Source organism: Pituophis catenifer, unplaced genomic scaffold (genome assembly GCF_029215685.1).
Source record: "Pituophis catenifer annectens isolate HBS135680 unplaced genomic scaffold, rPitCat1.0.hap2 SCAF_1, whole genome shotgun sequence".
Taxonomy (NCBI): domain Eukaryota; kingdom Metazoa; phylum Chordata; class Lepidosauria; order Squamata; family Colubridae; genus Pituophis; species Pituophis catenifer.
In genome coordinates this window covers 61,780,606-61,795,514 of record NW_027256881.1, presented here as the reverse complement: position 1 = coordinate 61,795,514, position 14,909 = coordinate 61,780,606, and the positions used below count along the sequence as shown (strand labels likewise).

General features: G+C 36.3%; 1 protein-coding gene across 2 annotated transcripts in view; it reads left to right on the top strand.

The window, feature by feature from the left end:
• LTBP1 (latent transforming growth factor beta binding protein 1) overlaps positions 1-14,909 on the top strand; it is a 206,029-nt gene that overhangs the window by 78,450 nt on the left and 112,670 nt on the right. For both annotated transcript variants that reach the window (XM_070932503.1, XM_070932502.1), the window contains exon 5: positions 9,549-9,716. In XM_070932503.1, the coding sequence (XP_070788604.1) occupies positions 9,549-9,716 (168 nt within the window). The remainder of the gene's footprint in view (positions 1-9,548; positions 9,717-14,909) is intronic.

Here is a 14,909-nt window from a genome sequence, read left to right as displayed (position 1 = left end):
TTTACTGTTAACTTGTTTGACAGTTGCTTGATTAGGGTATTGTTGCTTCTTGATTGTTGACAGGACAAGCCACTAGAATTGGTCAAGGATGTAAGGGTTTTGGAGGTTTCACTATAAAAAGTAGGCTGCTCCAAATAGGACAGTCTTTTGCAGAAATAGTGTCATAAATGTAAGATTTCTAAATATTTGATTAATCCTTTTAGTATTGCACCAGCATTGAATTAATATGACAACTGTTTTTTTCCTTCATAATCTTTTTATCTCAATTTGTAAAATATGATATTTTGTTATTTTTCTAGAGTTTTCTATCTGTTGGACTGTTTTCAAATATTACTATATCAATAAGCCATTCTTTTTACTTTGATTGTAATATTTGGGGAATTAATGACTGTAATATATGTGGGTATTATATAATTGTAATATGTGGTGCCAGTTTGAATTTCAAGATCCCACAAAATTTTGATATCCACATTTTGTAAATTGCTTTTTCAGGTTCATGGTTCCAATAGTTTTGCAAACAGTAAAGCCAAAATTGTCATAGAAATTCCAATGAACAACCTTTGCAATCCTTTGATAATATTATTAACACTTTTAAGTGATTTTACTTCAGCCACGAACATGATTTCATACCGTTTCATACTTAATTGCATGCAATTTGCATTTGACATTGTTGGAAATACTTTGACTTTGGCTTTGATGCCATTGTTTGAAGGGCTTGTTTTAAGCTGCTTTGATAGTTTCCTTAGTTTCTTTTTTAGGTGCTCCAGATTTCAAATATGTTAGATTTTGATATATTTTTCTTTAGTATGGTCCATATATTGGCCATGGAATAGTTAATTTTAAAAAAGGTTAATCAACTAAGAATTAGTTCCTTCTTGTATTCCAGTTTAGTTTTTGTGTTGTCAAAAGTCCTTCTTTCTTTCTTTCTTTCTTTCTTTCTTTCTTTCTTTCTTTCTTTCTTTCTTTCTTTCTTTCCTTCCTTCCTTCCTTCCTTCCTTCCTTCCTTCCTTCCTTCCTTCCTTCCCATCTCATTTTAAAGCAACTCTGGATGTCTTACAGCATCAAAAGCATTAAAACCATAAAAGATAAGTATTTCTAATATTTATATACTTGTATAAGTACAGTATATAATGTATGGTCATTAGTTCCCTTATTTTTCAATCAAGATTATCCCATTTTGCTTGGAACCAATCAGTTATACTTGCAATATATCTAATTGCTGGGACTGCCCAAACATTTACTGTTTTAAAAATACTTTCATCATTTAATTTAGATTTTAACTATTTTAGACTTCATTGTGCTCTAAATCAATAACTTCTATTACTTATAATTAGTTGTATTGCTCAGGTACCAGATGTCTAATGGCATTTTCATTCATTAGTTGTAGCCCATCTTCTCTTACAATCTTGCCTCCTGTAATTCCAAAACTAGCACATTTGTCTAGGCCAAATATTATTCTCCTGTCTTCAGTAAAAATATAGATAATGACGAACAGAAACTCAATTTCAGATTTTGATTTACAAAGTAGTTTTAGGTTATCCATATAAAGCAAAAAATGGGGGTTTTTCCCATGATTTAGTATCCACAATTGATTATGTTCAAGTTGCTGCTGTTGCCACTGGTGCTGCTGCTGATAATGATTTAGGAGCTCATCCCATCTGTACTGACATGCTGTGACACTGATGAATTATAGCTGAATCTCAACAAAATGCCTACCGAATTGTTGATAATGGTTATTCACTTTGGCATGCTTTAATTAGATCTCTTCCTGGAAGGAAAAAATGATTGCAGAAGATAAGTAAAAATAACAAAGATAAATTGTAATTTTTATCAAGGATTGTTTTCCTCAAATATTAAGAACTGTGTGACTTTAAATGAACAGACTTAAATATTAAGAAAAATACTATCTACTGTAACAATAGCAATAGCACTTATATACCGCTTCGCAGTGCTTTATAGCCCTCTCTAAGCAATTTACAAAGTCAGCATATTGCCCCCAACAATCTGGGTCCTCATTTTACTGACCTCGGAAGGATGGAAGGCTGAGTCAACCTTGAGCCGGTCAGGATCGAACTCCTGGCAGTGAGAATGCACAGTTAGCCTTTAATACTGCATTCTAACCACAACAAAGTTCAATAGCAAGCATATCCCAATCCTACTTCACTCAAGAAACACATATTGAGGATTCTGCCTTATTATGCAAGGAGGAAGACCATATAGCTAAGCTAAGTGGACCCCACATTTAAATCAAATGATATCCAAGCGATTGACCTAAGGTCGCCTCCAGAGCTGCCAGGCTATCTTGACATTTACTGAATTCCCTGGTGTACTCTTTAAGGAATTATAACACCCTCACTCAAGAGCTCTATCAGAATTCCCCTCCTTTCCAACACAACAGCACCACTCCAAGCCATGGTTCAACAAGAACTATGTTAGTATTAAAAAAAGCTCTTGCTGTCACTAACCAGACTTATATATCCAATGCTACACCAACAGCTGCAAAGGACAGGGGTGGGCTCCACTTACCTTTACTACCTGTTTGCAATGGGAGCACGCATGCGCACTCGCTTTGCTCGCTTGCGCGCTTCTGCACATGTGCAGAATGCCATTATGACATCCAGGTGGGTGGGCGGAGCCTCCCACTGCTTTTCCTACCGATTCGCAAGAACCAGACAGAACCGGGAGCAACCCACCACTGCTCCCCCAGCAGAAAAGATACCACAAGCTGCTGGCATGCAAGAAAAAGAGAAAACCATGTGAAAAAAATCTGGACACAACTCATTCAAACAGTCAAATCCAATAGTTCAGCATTTTTCTGGCACATCACATCAAATTCCCAATGAAAGGCCCAACTATGATGGATTATCACATCCGTTCCTGGGGACCTGGGAGGCATACTTTTAGGAACTCTATATGGATATCTCTTTTGGAAGTGGAAGCTCTAGTGAAAATATATAAAATCTGCCAATGTGACAACAGTGACAGAGATCTAAAATCTTGTTGCTCAACTAAGATCAGGGAAGACCCCAGGAGAAGACCCAATTCATCCAGAGGCTATTAAAAACTATTTGGACTTCTGGGCCCTTGCTCTGGCCTTGCTGTTTACCTGTGTCAACACTTATGGCTGATGAACCAAGGATTGGGGACTCATGATCAATCCCCCTAAATATAAAAAGAGTAAAAAGAATGACCCTACCAATTATAGATCAATTAGCTTCTTTGATACAATCAGCAAACTTCATGCAAGATGGAAAAGTGCTTATGTTTATAGATTTGTGCATTTATGAAAATTCCAGAACTGGTTGGCGCAAGAAAACATAGTTAAAGAAAAATAAGCTGGATTTAGGGTAGGATAATCCGCCATCAACCTGTACTTGGTGCTAATTGAAAAATACTACTTCCCTTTATGCCATCTTCATAACAGCTTTGATTCCATATCACAAACCAAACTATGGGGAAAACTTGAAGCCCCCGTGATTGGCCATCATTTGCTTCATCTAATATATTTTGTTTTGTTTCGACAGGCCAGGCTGGCTTAGAAAATGAATTTTAATAGGGTGTTTGTAGTTTTTAATATAAGGGCCAAATTTTTAATGTATTTTAAATTGTTTTTAAATTTTGTGGGTATATGTTGTTTTAAAATGGCTATACACTGCCCTGAGTCCTTCGGGAGAAGGGCAGTATAAAAATTTAATAAATACAAATACAAATACAAATATATATGGTTCATGAAGGGACATCACTGAAAGAAAGATGCAACTCCCAGGGCCATTCTCATTAATGACATTGTAACTGAGAAATGCGTAAAGCAGGGCTGAATGTTGGTCCCATGATGGGCTGTCTCCTTGACATGAACTTTAAGTCCATAAAACTAGCTAGAAATCACATTTCTGTTTTACACTATATGGATGATGCAACTGTACTCAAGAACATCTGTTGACCTTAAAAGAGCATGGAGAGCATGAATACAGTCTTGCAAGGAAGACCAGTTAGAGCTCAACTATCAGAAAATCAAAATTACTCATGGAAGATAGATGGTCACAAGACCAAGCAGGTCACCTGTTTCAAATATCTAGGAGTAGTCTTATATTCTGCCAACTGTAGGAATCCCCCATGGTGACTGTATCACTGAAAATGCTCAAAGAAGCTCATATGCCATCCTTAAATTCCTCAAGACAAGAGTTCCTACTATATTCCTCAGATTATTTCAAGCCAAGCCAATAGCACAACTTCTCAATGCTGTCCATCTGGGGTCCTTCTCCAACTTTTCATCATTAGAACTTGTTCAGTCCAAATTTTTAAGTTCTTCAAGCCCCCAAATAGGCCTCTAATGCCACCTTGATATTAGAGAAGGCCTCATGAAAGTAGAGGGTAGAGTGTGAATACCATACACAACTATTAGCTTAGATTGTCCTTTTTCCCTATAGGCCTTGCCTCATTAACTATGAGGGATAGTTTTCTGTCATATGGAAAAAGATAGTGACAACTAAAATCCAGGTCCCCAACCTTTATTGCCAGTGAACCCAATGGGTAGTTTTCCTCAGAGGTTGGCTGCTGCCGGTTCAGACCAGTTCACTTGTACCGGTAGTTCTGACTACTAGTTGGGCCCGCCAACCCGCCCCAGTGCTATTCCGTCCTATATATCTCACTCTCTGGCTCGTTTGCCCCGCCCACACAGCCCAGTTGATTTCGGTACCTCACCCGCTCTACTCACCGCAGCTACCCGAGAAAGTGTGCTGGAAGCCATGCACATAAAATCGCCATATGTTTGAAGCCATGTGTAAGTGCGGAAGGTGCGCACGCAAAGCACGTGTACGCACACGCTCACATTTTTGGTTCTGCACTGGGCAAACCGGTTATTAAATGATGTGAAGCCCACTTCTGGTTTTCCTCCCTTATTATCCATTTAATGAATCTGGAAGTACTTTACCATTGAAGGATCTTTACTCTGGCACAATGTCATACTGTCCCCTCGGCTGTCCTTGAATGCCAAAGATTTCTTACTCAGAGAGACAGTGCCCCTGTGACTCTGGACATGAAGAAGCAACAGAACCAATGCCTGTTACAGAAACATTGGTACTAGACTCATTTCACTATTGTTCCATAAATATTCAGGCCTCACAGGACAATTCTACTCCTCCCTGCTGTTCTCTCCATACAAGGTGGCCAGGTACTGTGCAGCAGCACCTAAAATACATCACATGATGACTTGTGCATGAATCGGTTTTAATGAGCACTTAGACTGTTATTATAAAGTGTTTCGTATTATGGTATATTTAATTTGCCCTGCTTTTTATGTGCATTTATTGTTTTTACCCCTTCTTTCAGGCTCTTTTTTGGATTCACTTTATTTTTATAATTTACAGCTGTATTTGTAACTTTATTTTTGTATTTTTTTATGCCTTTACATTCCTTTACTCCACCCTCCCAATTTTGCACTTTGACTGTAATAAAGGTTGATTTGATTTCCATCTGTAGAAACTATTGCTTCACCAATTTTGCTCCTGTTCATTAAAAAAGGTATTGTATTTGTTCCTGGAAAATATAATTTAACATTGAAAAAGTCAACATTTAGCTTTATATATGCTAGGCCAGCTGAAGTCATAATAATGAATGAAATGCAGGATGTTTTAACATATAATATCCAGCCATGTATACTTAGAACACAGTGTTGACTCATAGCGATGGCCTGGACAAGTTCCTGTAGTTTTCTTGGCAAGATTTTGGAAGTGGCTTGCCTTTGACTTCTTACTTGGGCCAAGAGTGACTGATTGGCCCAAGGTCATCCAGTTTATTTGGTGCCCAAGGGAAGATTCAAACTCACAGTTTCCCAGTTTATAGCTTGGTGTTTCTGCAAAACTGGGTCTCATGAGTGCATCACCTTTTTTTAAAATAAACAATATACATGTGAATAGTAGAATTGAGGAGTTCCCAGATTTTAAACCTGATAAAAGGAAATGTATAGGACAAAATTGGAAGGCTACGCCTGAATTATAAGATGCCTAGAGTAGCCTCACAACGAAATAGTGGCAAATAAATTTAACAAATAAATAAATAATACATTGGGGACATCTGCTATATATCTGATAGGCAAAATAATGCTGGTGTTTGTAGAAACATCAACTGACATTCAGTTTTCTTTCAAATTTCCATTTGCTCTTTACTAACAGCCAAACATAATATAAAATGATGTTCTTCTGAAGTTAGGAAACATTCTCTACATCTAGAAGCATTGTTCTTAATATTTTTCAAGGAAAAGCCAGCTATTTTCCCTTATAGGGCAGAATGGAAAAAAAAATGATAGAAGGTAAAGGTTTCCCCTGTCCAGTTGTATCCGCCTCTAGGGGTGGTACTCCTATCTCTGCTTCCTAGCCGAGGAAGGCAGCATTGTCCAAAGATGCTTTCGTGGTCATGTGGCCGGCATGACTATACATTGAAGCACACAGCATCTTAATTACTTAATTACTTAACTACTTAATTACTAGGCCACCGCACCAGTGGTGAAATCTAAAATTTGTTACTACCAGTTCTGTGGGCGTGGCTTGGTGGGGGGGGGGGTAATGTGACTGGGTGGGCATGGCCAATTTTTTTTTTTTTTTACTTTTAAAACCATTTTTTCTACAACCTCTTCGGCGAAGAGGTTGTACAAAAATGCTTTCAAAAGCTCTGACGATCCCAGCTGAGTTGCCTGATTGACAGAGGCTTTTTTTCTTTTAAATGCCTCTGACAATCAGGCAACTCAGCTTGGATCGTCAGAGGCATTTAAAAGGAAAAAAGCCTCTGCCGATCAGGCAACTCAGCTGGGATCTTTGACGATCCCAGCTGAGCCCCGTGATCATCAGAGGTTTTTTTAAAAAAAGCATTTGTTCGGCCGAAGAGGTTATAGAACAAATGCTTTTAAAAGTTAAAAAGAAAAGCCTCTGATGATTGTGCGGCTCAGCTGAGTATGGGGGGGAGGGATTTTTGCTAACGGTTCTCCGAACCATCCGCCTCCATCGCTACCGGATCAGGTGATCCGGTCCAAACCGGGAGCATTTCACCCCTGTACTGCACCCACTCTAGACTAAAGAAAGGCTACTACTGGTAAAAATGCATAAGAAATGCTGTATTTGTGAAAATAATAACAATAGTTCAGTAAATCTATGTGGTTGTTCAGAATCATTGACTTGATCAGTCAAATACTGCTAATTTTAATAGCAGCTAAATGCCCTCAAGTTAGTATTGAGTTTAATTTTCAAGTAAACCAAATAATTATTAATGTGTAGAACAATGAAATATTATTAAATGATAAGGGGTTTAAACAGGGATTTAAATATGAAGGACCTAAAACATTGACCTAAAAACATGCATAATTTAAAAAAAACCAGCACATCCAGTGGTGGGTTGCCCCCGGTTTGGACCGGTTCTATAGAACCGGTAGTAAAACCGGCGGGAGGCACCGACCCTGACATCATCAGGACGCTTCTGTGCATGCACAGAAGACCATGTGCATGCACGAGCAAAGCGAGCTCGCGCGTACGGCCCCATTGTGAACCGGTAGTAAAGGTAAGTAGAACCCACCTCTGAGCACATCCCTATTTTATTTTATTATTCTATTTGCAAGCCTCAAAATTTCTCCTGCAGGTTTTTTTAGTCCTTTTTTTCAGATAATTTGTTTTGTATAATACATTTTGTAAAAAAAAAAAAGTATGAGTTATGGGAAAATGCCTCAAATGATTCAATAATGATTTTATATTGATATTGTTCCCTGATTGCTTATTTGTACCCTATGACTATCATTAAGTGTTGTACCTTATGATTCTTGATGAACGTATCTTTTCCTTTATGTACTCTGAGAGCGTATGCACCAAGACAAATTCCTTGTGTGTCCAATCACACTTGGCCAATAAAAAATTCTATTCTATTCTATTCTATTCTATTCTATTCTATTCTATTCTATTCTATTCTATTCTATTCTATCCTATCCTATCCTATCCTATCCTATCCTATCCTATCCTATCCTATTCTATTCTATTCTATTCTATTCTAAAAATGTGTGATTCATCTGCCCTGAACATAACTGCAGTGTGTTCTTTTGCTGTGATGAAAAAGAAATGCCTACTTCAAATCATGATGATTATTATACCATGAAGTTATTTTCTGTCACCTGCCTAGATTTCTTTTTAATCGTTTATTCGTATAGATTATTCATATTCTTATTTATAACGGGATATTTTTTATATCGGACTTTTTTTTGGTCCCAATATACTGAAACGTAAAGGTAGTTGATTAACTGAACATTTGGAATTGTTGTAAATTGGAATGCTGAAAGGAGTGTAGAAATTAGAAGGAATTTTGTTTTATTTGCACTTCTAAGCAAAATGATCTTCCCACACTAATACATAGATTGGCACACACATATCATCTCCAATTTTTGTCCTGGGGTGCTTTACCCCAAAACTGTATATCAGAATGTCTGAATGTTGCATATAAAAATAGTTTTATAAAGGGAAAAACTACATAAAAATTAGGAAAACCTGTTGAGAAAAATGTGTACATGAACAATTTTGTCCAAAAACATTTCCTTAACAAAGTAAATTCTAAGTTAAGTATTATTGTTATTATTATATTATTAATATTATTGTGATGAATACTACAACAAATATGTGGATTATGACTATTTAAAAATAACTATACCCAGATCACACACTGTTTGATGGAAATTGAATGTTATATAAATAAAATAAATAAAACATGAAAAAAACCCAAAGTAAATGCAAGTTTCGTACAGTAACTTTTTCTAAAGAAAAAATGACATAATTGATCAGAAAATGCTTAGAACTGAACTTTGCAAAATGGCTAGGATTTGTCCATTCCTGATCTGTAATACTGTTGAGCCATCACCTTCATTTACAATTGAAACCCTGGGCTACATGTTAGAAGTTAAGAATAAAATGAAACCTAGAATATGTACATCCACAGGGAGTGACTGTTCCAAGAATCTGTGGAAAATAAAATAAAATACAGGGTCCCGGCAGCTGCGTCAGAGGATTTGTTCAGACCAGGGTGCCAGGAGATTTGAGACAGATGTTTTCAGACATGCGGCATGCCTGAAACATTTCCAGGGGACGGGCTACAAATAGTGACTTAATAAGTGTAGAATCAGGAAAAGTATGCAGGGGAGAAAGACGCAAGAGTTTATTCACCCTCTAGGTGAATACTTAGTCATTTAACATTACATCTGCGTGTCAGGATTGGCTTTTGAAGCTGTCAGATCTTTGGTATTGCTCTTTGACTGTGAATAAAGTGCAGCATTGTGATTTCTAATCCCACTCCAGTGACTTGATTTTAAATGTGGATTTGGAGTGAATCCCGGCATCCTGTTTGCTAAGCTTCCTACTCCTGTTTCAGAGGCATCACTGGATGTTGAGGAGTGAACACTGACGGCTGCCCTGTTCCATTTAGAACGTGTTGCTTTTCAAAACTCTATCTGTAAATCATTGGAAAGAAATCAATGGCTACCAAAGTGATCTATTTGTTTTTCTTTTTTTCTTTGCCTCTGCTCCCAGTGGGAAATCACACAGGACGCATAAAGGTGGTTTTTACACCCAGCATTTGTAAAGTGACCTGTAAAAAAGGCACCTGTCAAAACAGCTGTGAGAAAGGAAATACGACAACGCTGATTAGTGAAAACGGGCATGCTGCTGACACCTTGACAGCTCCCAACTTCCGAGTAGGTAAGTTTGGTGAATCCTTATTTGCTCTTGTTAATCCTGTTGGATTTAGATGTTCATGCACTTGGGATTTTTCTGTCAACCTTTTTCCTGAAGGATCTGTCATATGTTCTCTGTAAGACAGACTATTAGGTATCTTCTTCATTGCTCTTGATTTTTCTTCTAAAGTGCAAAAAAATAATAGAATTACTCAAAATCTGCTTATGATTATGTGCACAGTATGGCAGGACTGTACTTTCATATGGACCCACACATTTTCATATGAACCCACAAGATTGGACAGAGCAGTTGCAAAACTGAGGAATAATAACACTCTTTGAATTTAGTAGTGTAATGTTTGGATAAGTAAATGTAAAAACTCATTGGAGTTAAATGAAACATTCCTGAAAAATATTGCCTAGGAATTGTTTAACTCTGTATTCCTATGAATGGAATGGGCACCCGCTTAAAAACATGTGCGTTGAATGCACTGTGAGGACCACAGGTATTATATGTCAGATATCAGATAAACTGGACATTTAAAAATGTAATGAAAGATATTATTGCAATAAATGAACTTGGTCTGCTTCCAAATAGAACATTCAAACAGATTTTGAATGTCAGATTTTAGACAACTGGTTTTCAAAAGATTATTGATATTTATATGTATGATTTCCCACCTGTAAATTAATTGACCAGGATTTAGAAAATCTAGTTGATTTCAGTGGACATTCATACCATTTTGTAATGCCAGGAATGATACAAAGCAGAATATCATATATTTTAATGTTTTATTGCACAAACCTCACATTTTTGTTGCTGATTCAGGACATTTTAGTATTACAGTGCAATTATATTGTCCTTGTTAGTTGCTTTTTGATTCTCTTTTCAAATACAATAATGCTATTCCTGTGCAAGAAATAAAGCAGATTAGCTCAATATACTAGAAAGAAAGACTATGACAGAGACAGTCTCATTGCCTTTCTTTATAGTATGTTGAACTTTGCCTAAAAATATTCTCAGTCCCTCTAACAACATGGGTGGTATAAAATGCTTGTCAATCTGAAGAGGCATCCAAGACTGAACACTTGTTACATATAAAATACTAAGGGCTGGCTGGCTAGTCCTATCATTAAACTATGGTGAACAAAATTAAGCTTATATATCTTTTTCTCTGACATTGAACCTCACTGGGTTTCAATTTAGCAATCAAGTGTGGTTGCTAAATAGAACACATAGTTTCCCCAACTACTGGGGAACCTTTGGTTTGGGACAAACCAAAATTGGGAACCATAGTTTACATATTGCTTTCAGTTTAGATTGTGGTTTAGCCATATAATCATATTTTAGGGCAGTGGTTCTTAAACTGGGGTAATTTGGGGGTAATGGAGCAATTTGTAATTGCTTGTTTGTGAATTGAGAATCCAGTTTGGGATTCCTGCTGCCAAGATGCTTGTGTAAAACAGCAGAATCTGTGTGTTTGTGGCTGCAGGGAGTGGGTGTGTAGGGATTATGGTATTATTTGAGATTAGGAAAATAGATGGGTCCAATAGTTGAAGAACTACCTAAACTTTTTCCAGTAACACTAAATTTGGCTTGGCATTACATATGAATGGGATCTATGCGTGAAAATAGACTGTAAACTACATCAGTAACATACCATGATGTGGATTCAGATTCTAAAGTATGTGGTAGTATATGAAGTGTTGAAAAAAATGGAGAATTTTTGAGTGCGCGCTGCTAAGAAACTCAGTGGCTGTGATCATTGTTGAACCTAAATGTATTTGTTTGTTGTAAAAGACATGTATCAAGTGGCATAAAATATAAGTTACTTCAGAATATCTATTTTTAAATAGGTAGGAAGAAATAACGATAAGAAATTATCCATTTATTTCATACACTTATGTGGCATACTGTTTGTCTAACAACTGAATGAAAACATTGAATAAAGAATGTTTTGTATTGTATGATTAAGTTTTATTATTTTTAATTATTGTACTGTTTTTTAATTTTTGTTTGTATTTTCAAAAATTATATTTTATATTTATTTCATTGTACTGCACTACAAATTTTAAAAACAGTAAACTTATTAGCTTTTTTTTTAAAGAAAGAAGCAGCAATAAGTAGTACGAACAGATATAATTTTGTGTTACATCAAGACTGAAATAAAGTAATTTTGTGTTACATCAAGACTGAAATAAAGATTAAAATTGGGATGGGGAGCAAAATACATGGCTTTATAAATGAAAAGTAGGGCTGCCTTGTTTTCAAATCCTAGAAGCAAAAACCTGTAGATGATTAAGGACTGGGATGGACAGAATCCAGCTGTAGTAGCTATGAAAACAAAGGGTCTTTAGTTTACAGTGAAAGCATCTGCAGCTTTCAGAATCCATGTTAGCATCTGGAGTATTAATTGAAATGTAGTTTTTCAATCCCATTCCTAGCTCTAGATTGCTCAGTTCTGTTGTTGATTCTCAAGGGCTAATAAGAGCCTAACCTTAGAAACCACAGCATTTATTATGCCATGTTTTCATAATGAGGGATCCCAATGGGTCAGATCATTAATCACCTAATTGGAAATGCATATAAAATATGAATACAAAAAATATTTTTTAAATATTTGTTTTAAAATGTTTTTTTAAGAAATCAGCATATATATTGTGGTGAACACCAAAATAATATCCTTGTGGTCATTCTTTTGACACTAGCAATCTTTACACTATGAGTAGAATCTTGTAACTCAGTGGTAACATTTCTGTGTGAGATATTTAACTTTCCCATTAGTTTATGAAAGCCCACTGGGTGACTTTAGGCCAGTCTCTCTGTGACAATCCAATTTCTATTCAGTTTTGCAGTTGTGGAGAAAAGTAGGAAAATAGTACAGGGTATGCTGCCTTGAGCTCCTGATAAGATTGTTAGGTTCTTAAATTTAACAAACAAAGATAATTGAAACAACAGAGATTGTATCATTACTGAACTTTCCATTTTGCATTAACAGGCAAAATGTGTATCATTATTAGAAGTATAATGATTCTTTCCAAGCTTTGCCATCAATGCCATCTTTTCTCATCTGACCATTTTTCAGAGCATTTTGCATGTGGCAAGTAATAATAGCCATGCATTATTAAAATAAAAACAAAAAAAACAAGAACATTTTTTACTTACTTTGGTGTGCATAGTGCATATGCAAACCCAGTCCAGGTTGGAAGGTGACACTGAGGCAAGTTCTATCCCTGGTGACTCTTGAACAAATACCATGTTGACTAGCCTCTGACAATATTTCATTATTCTTCCAAGGGCACTTTGGTAATCTCTGTGTCTCAATCCTACCATCTATCTGTGGTGTTTCTCTTCTTCTACATATTGCAATTGTGTTTTTTTTAGTCCATCCCCTGTCTGCATCACATGGCCAAAGTACTGTACAGTATGTGAGTTTCTGCTTGCTGTTCATTATCTCAAAGGAATATTAGACTTTATTTCATCAAGAACTGATTGATCCATTCTTACCTTCTGTAGCATTTCTAGTAACTTTCCCCAAATCTGTAAATCAGAGTTTTTTATCTTCTTTTTCTTAGTTTCTGGCTTTCACAGCTGTATATTATCACTGGCAAGGCCACTGCTTTAATTATTCTGTTACTGAAATGTCCTTAGTCTTCATGACATTGTCTGATCTTCTTCCTATGAATAATCTCTTTACTCCTTCAGCCCATTATCTAGCTTTATTTGTTCTTGAGCACAAAAAACAGTCACTGTCAGCTATAACAGTCACTGTTATCTTAGCTGAATAGAAAAGCTAGCACTCCTGTTATCTTCTGAATATAACTTTAATCATATCAATATTGGGTGATATCCAGTAAGTCCCCTCTATTAGCCAAAGGTGAATAGGGAAGGGGAAACTGTGATTTCCATGTTGCACTTCAACCCCTTTATATCTTAGATCTGCTCTGGAGGATTGAAGAATCAAAAGGTTTTGGTGCTGCAGAGAAAGGGGGAAATTGCTGAATTCCTCACCCTTGGAGTGGTGATGAAAGCTTTATGTTAGTAGAGAGAAACTAGATAAATTCTTCTCATAGATTTTTTTACATTATATGCACTTTTTCCATCACAGAATCTGCTTTTCAAAGAATTTATAATTTTAATTTCATTTATTTACTTTTTGACAAGGAACTGAGTAATACAGGAAATGGAAAGAGAATAGCATGATGAATGTTGTAGAATTTCCCAACTAACTTTTATAATTATATGACTCATTCTTGCTTATAAATCTGTTCTGATTGAGGAAGATTGAATAACAGAAGTCTAATCTGGTGCTTATTCATGTACCGACAAAAATGGTATGACTCTGTTCTTGCGCATTTAAAGTTTTGCATCCAATTTTTTTGCATAGCACAAAGTAAAATAATCTTGTGTTCCAGAGTTGCATGGCTTCCAGTCATACACAAATCTTGGATGTGATTCCAGGGACTTCCAAACGCTGTTACCACATTGCAATTTTTAAGATGATAGAAAGAAAAGCTACAAAGTACATATATAGAGGCTTAATTATGTGTGCTACATTTGTAATGCACATTTAATTGCTGGAGGTGGCTATTGGTCCAGAAAAGGTTGTTCCTTCTTTGCTCTTTTCATTGGTTGTTCTTTTTTTGTCTGCATCACTGTACCTAAATAAGGCTGCCAAATTTTAGTTGTAACTATGACCTTTAAAAACCTATGGGTTTGTTCTAGAACCATCTAAGCCCAGATTCATTCTTTTTCATCTTTCTCTTCCATAACTATTGACTAACTTACTCTAAGACTTCCCACTATACCTTTTATAATAGATTACTCCCTGGAGAATTTGACCTATTCATTATGTTGACTTGTAATCTAAACACTGCTCCATGTACAAATTCTTTTAATTATTTGTAAATCTCACTGTTTATTTTTCTACTGTATGGGGTATGTTTATTTATACATAAATAAAATAAATAAATCCAAATCCTCTCACTGCATCCCACCACATGAGGGTCAAGTTCTGAACAGCCATTCTGGTTTGATTCAGAAGCTAGTGGTGGCACAGTGATTAGAATGCAGTACTGCAGGCTACTTCTGCTGACTGCTGGCTGCCAGCAGTTCAGCAGTTCAAATCTCACCGACTCAAGGTTGACTTCCATCCTTCCGAGGTCAGTAAAATGAGGACCCAGATTGTTTGGGGCAATATGCTGACTCTGTAAACTG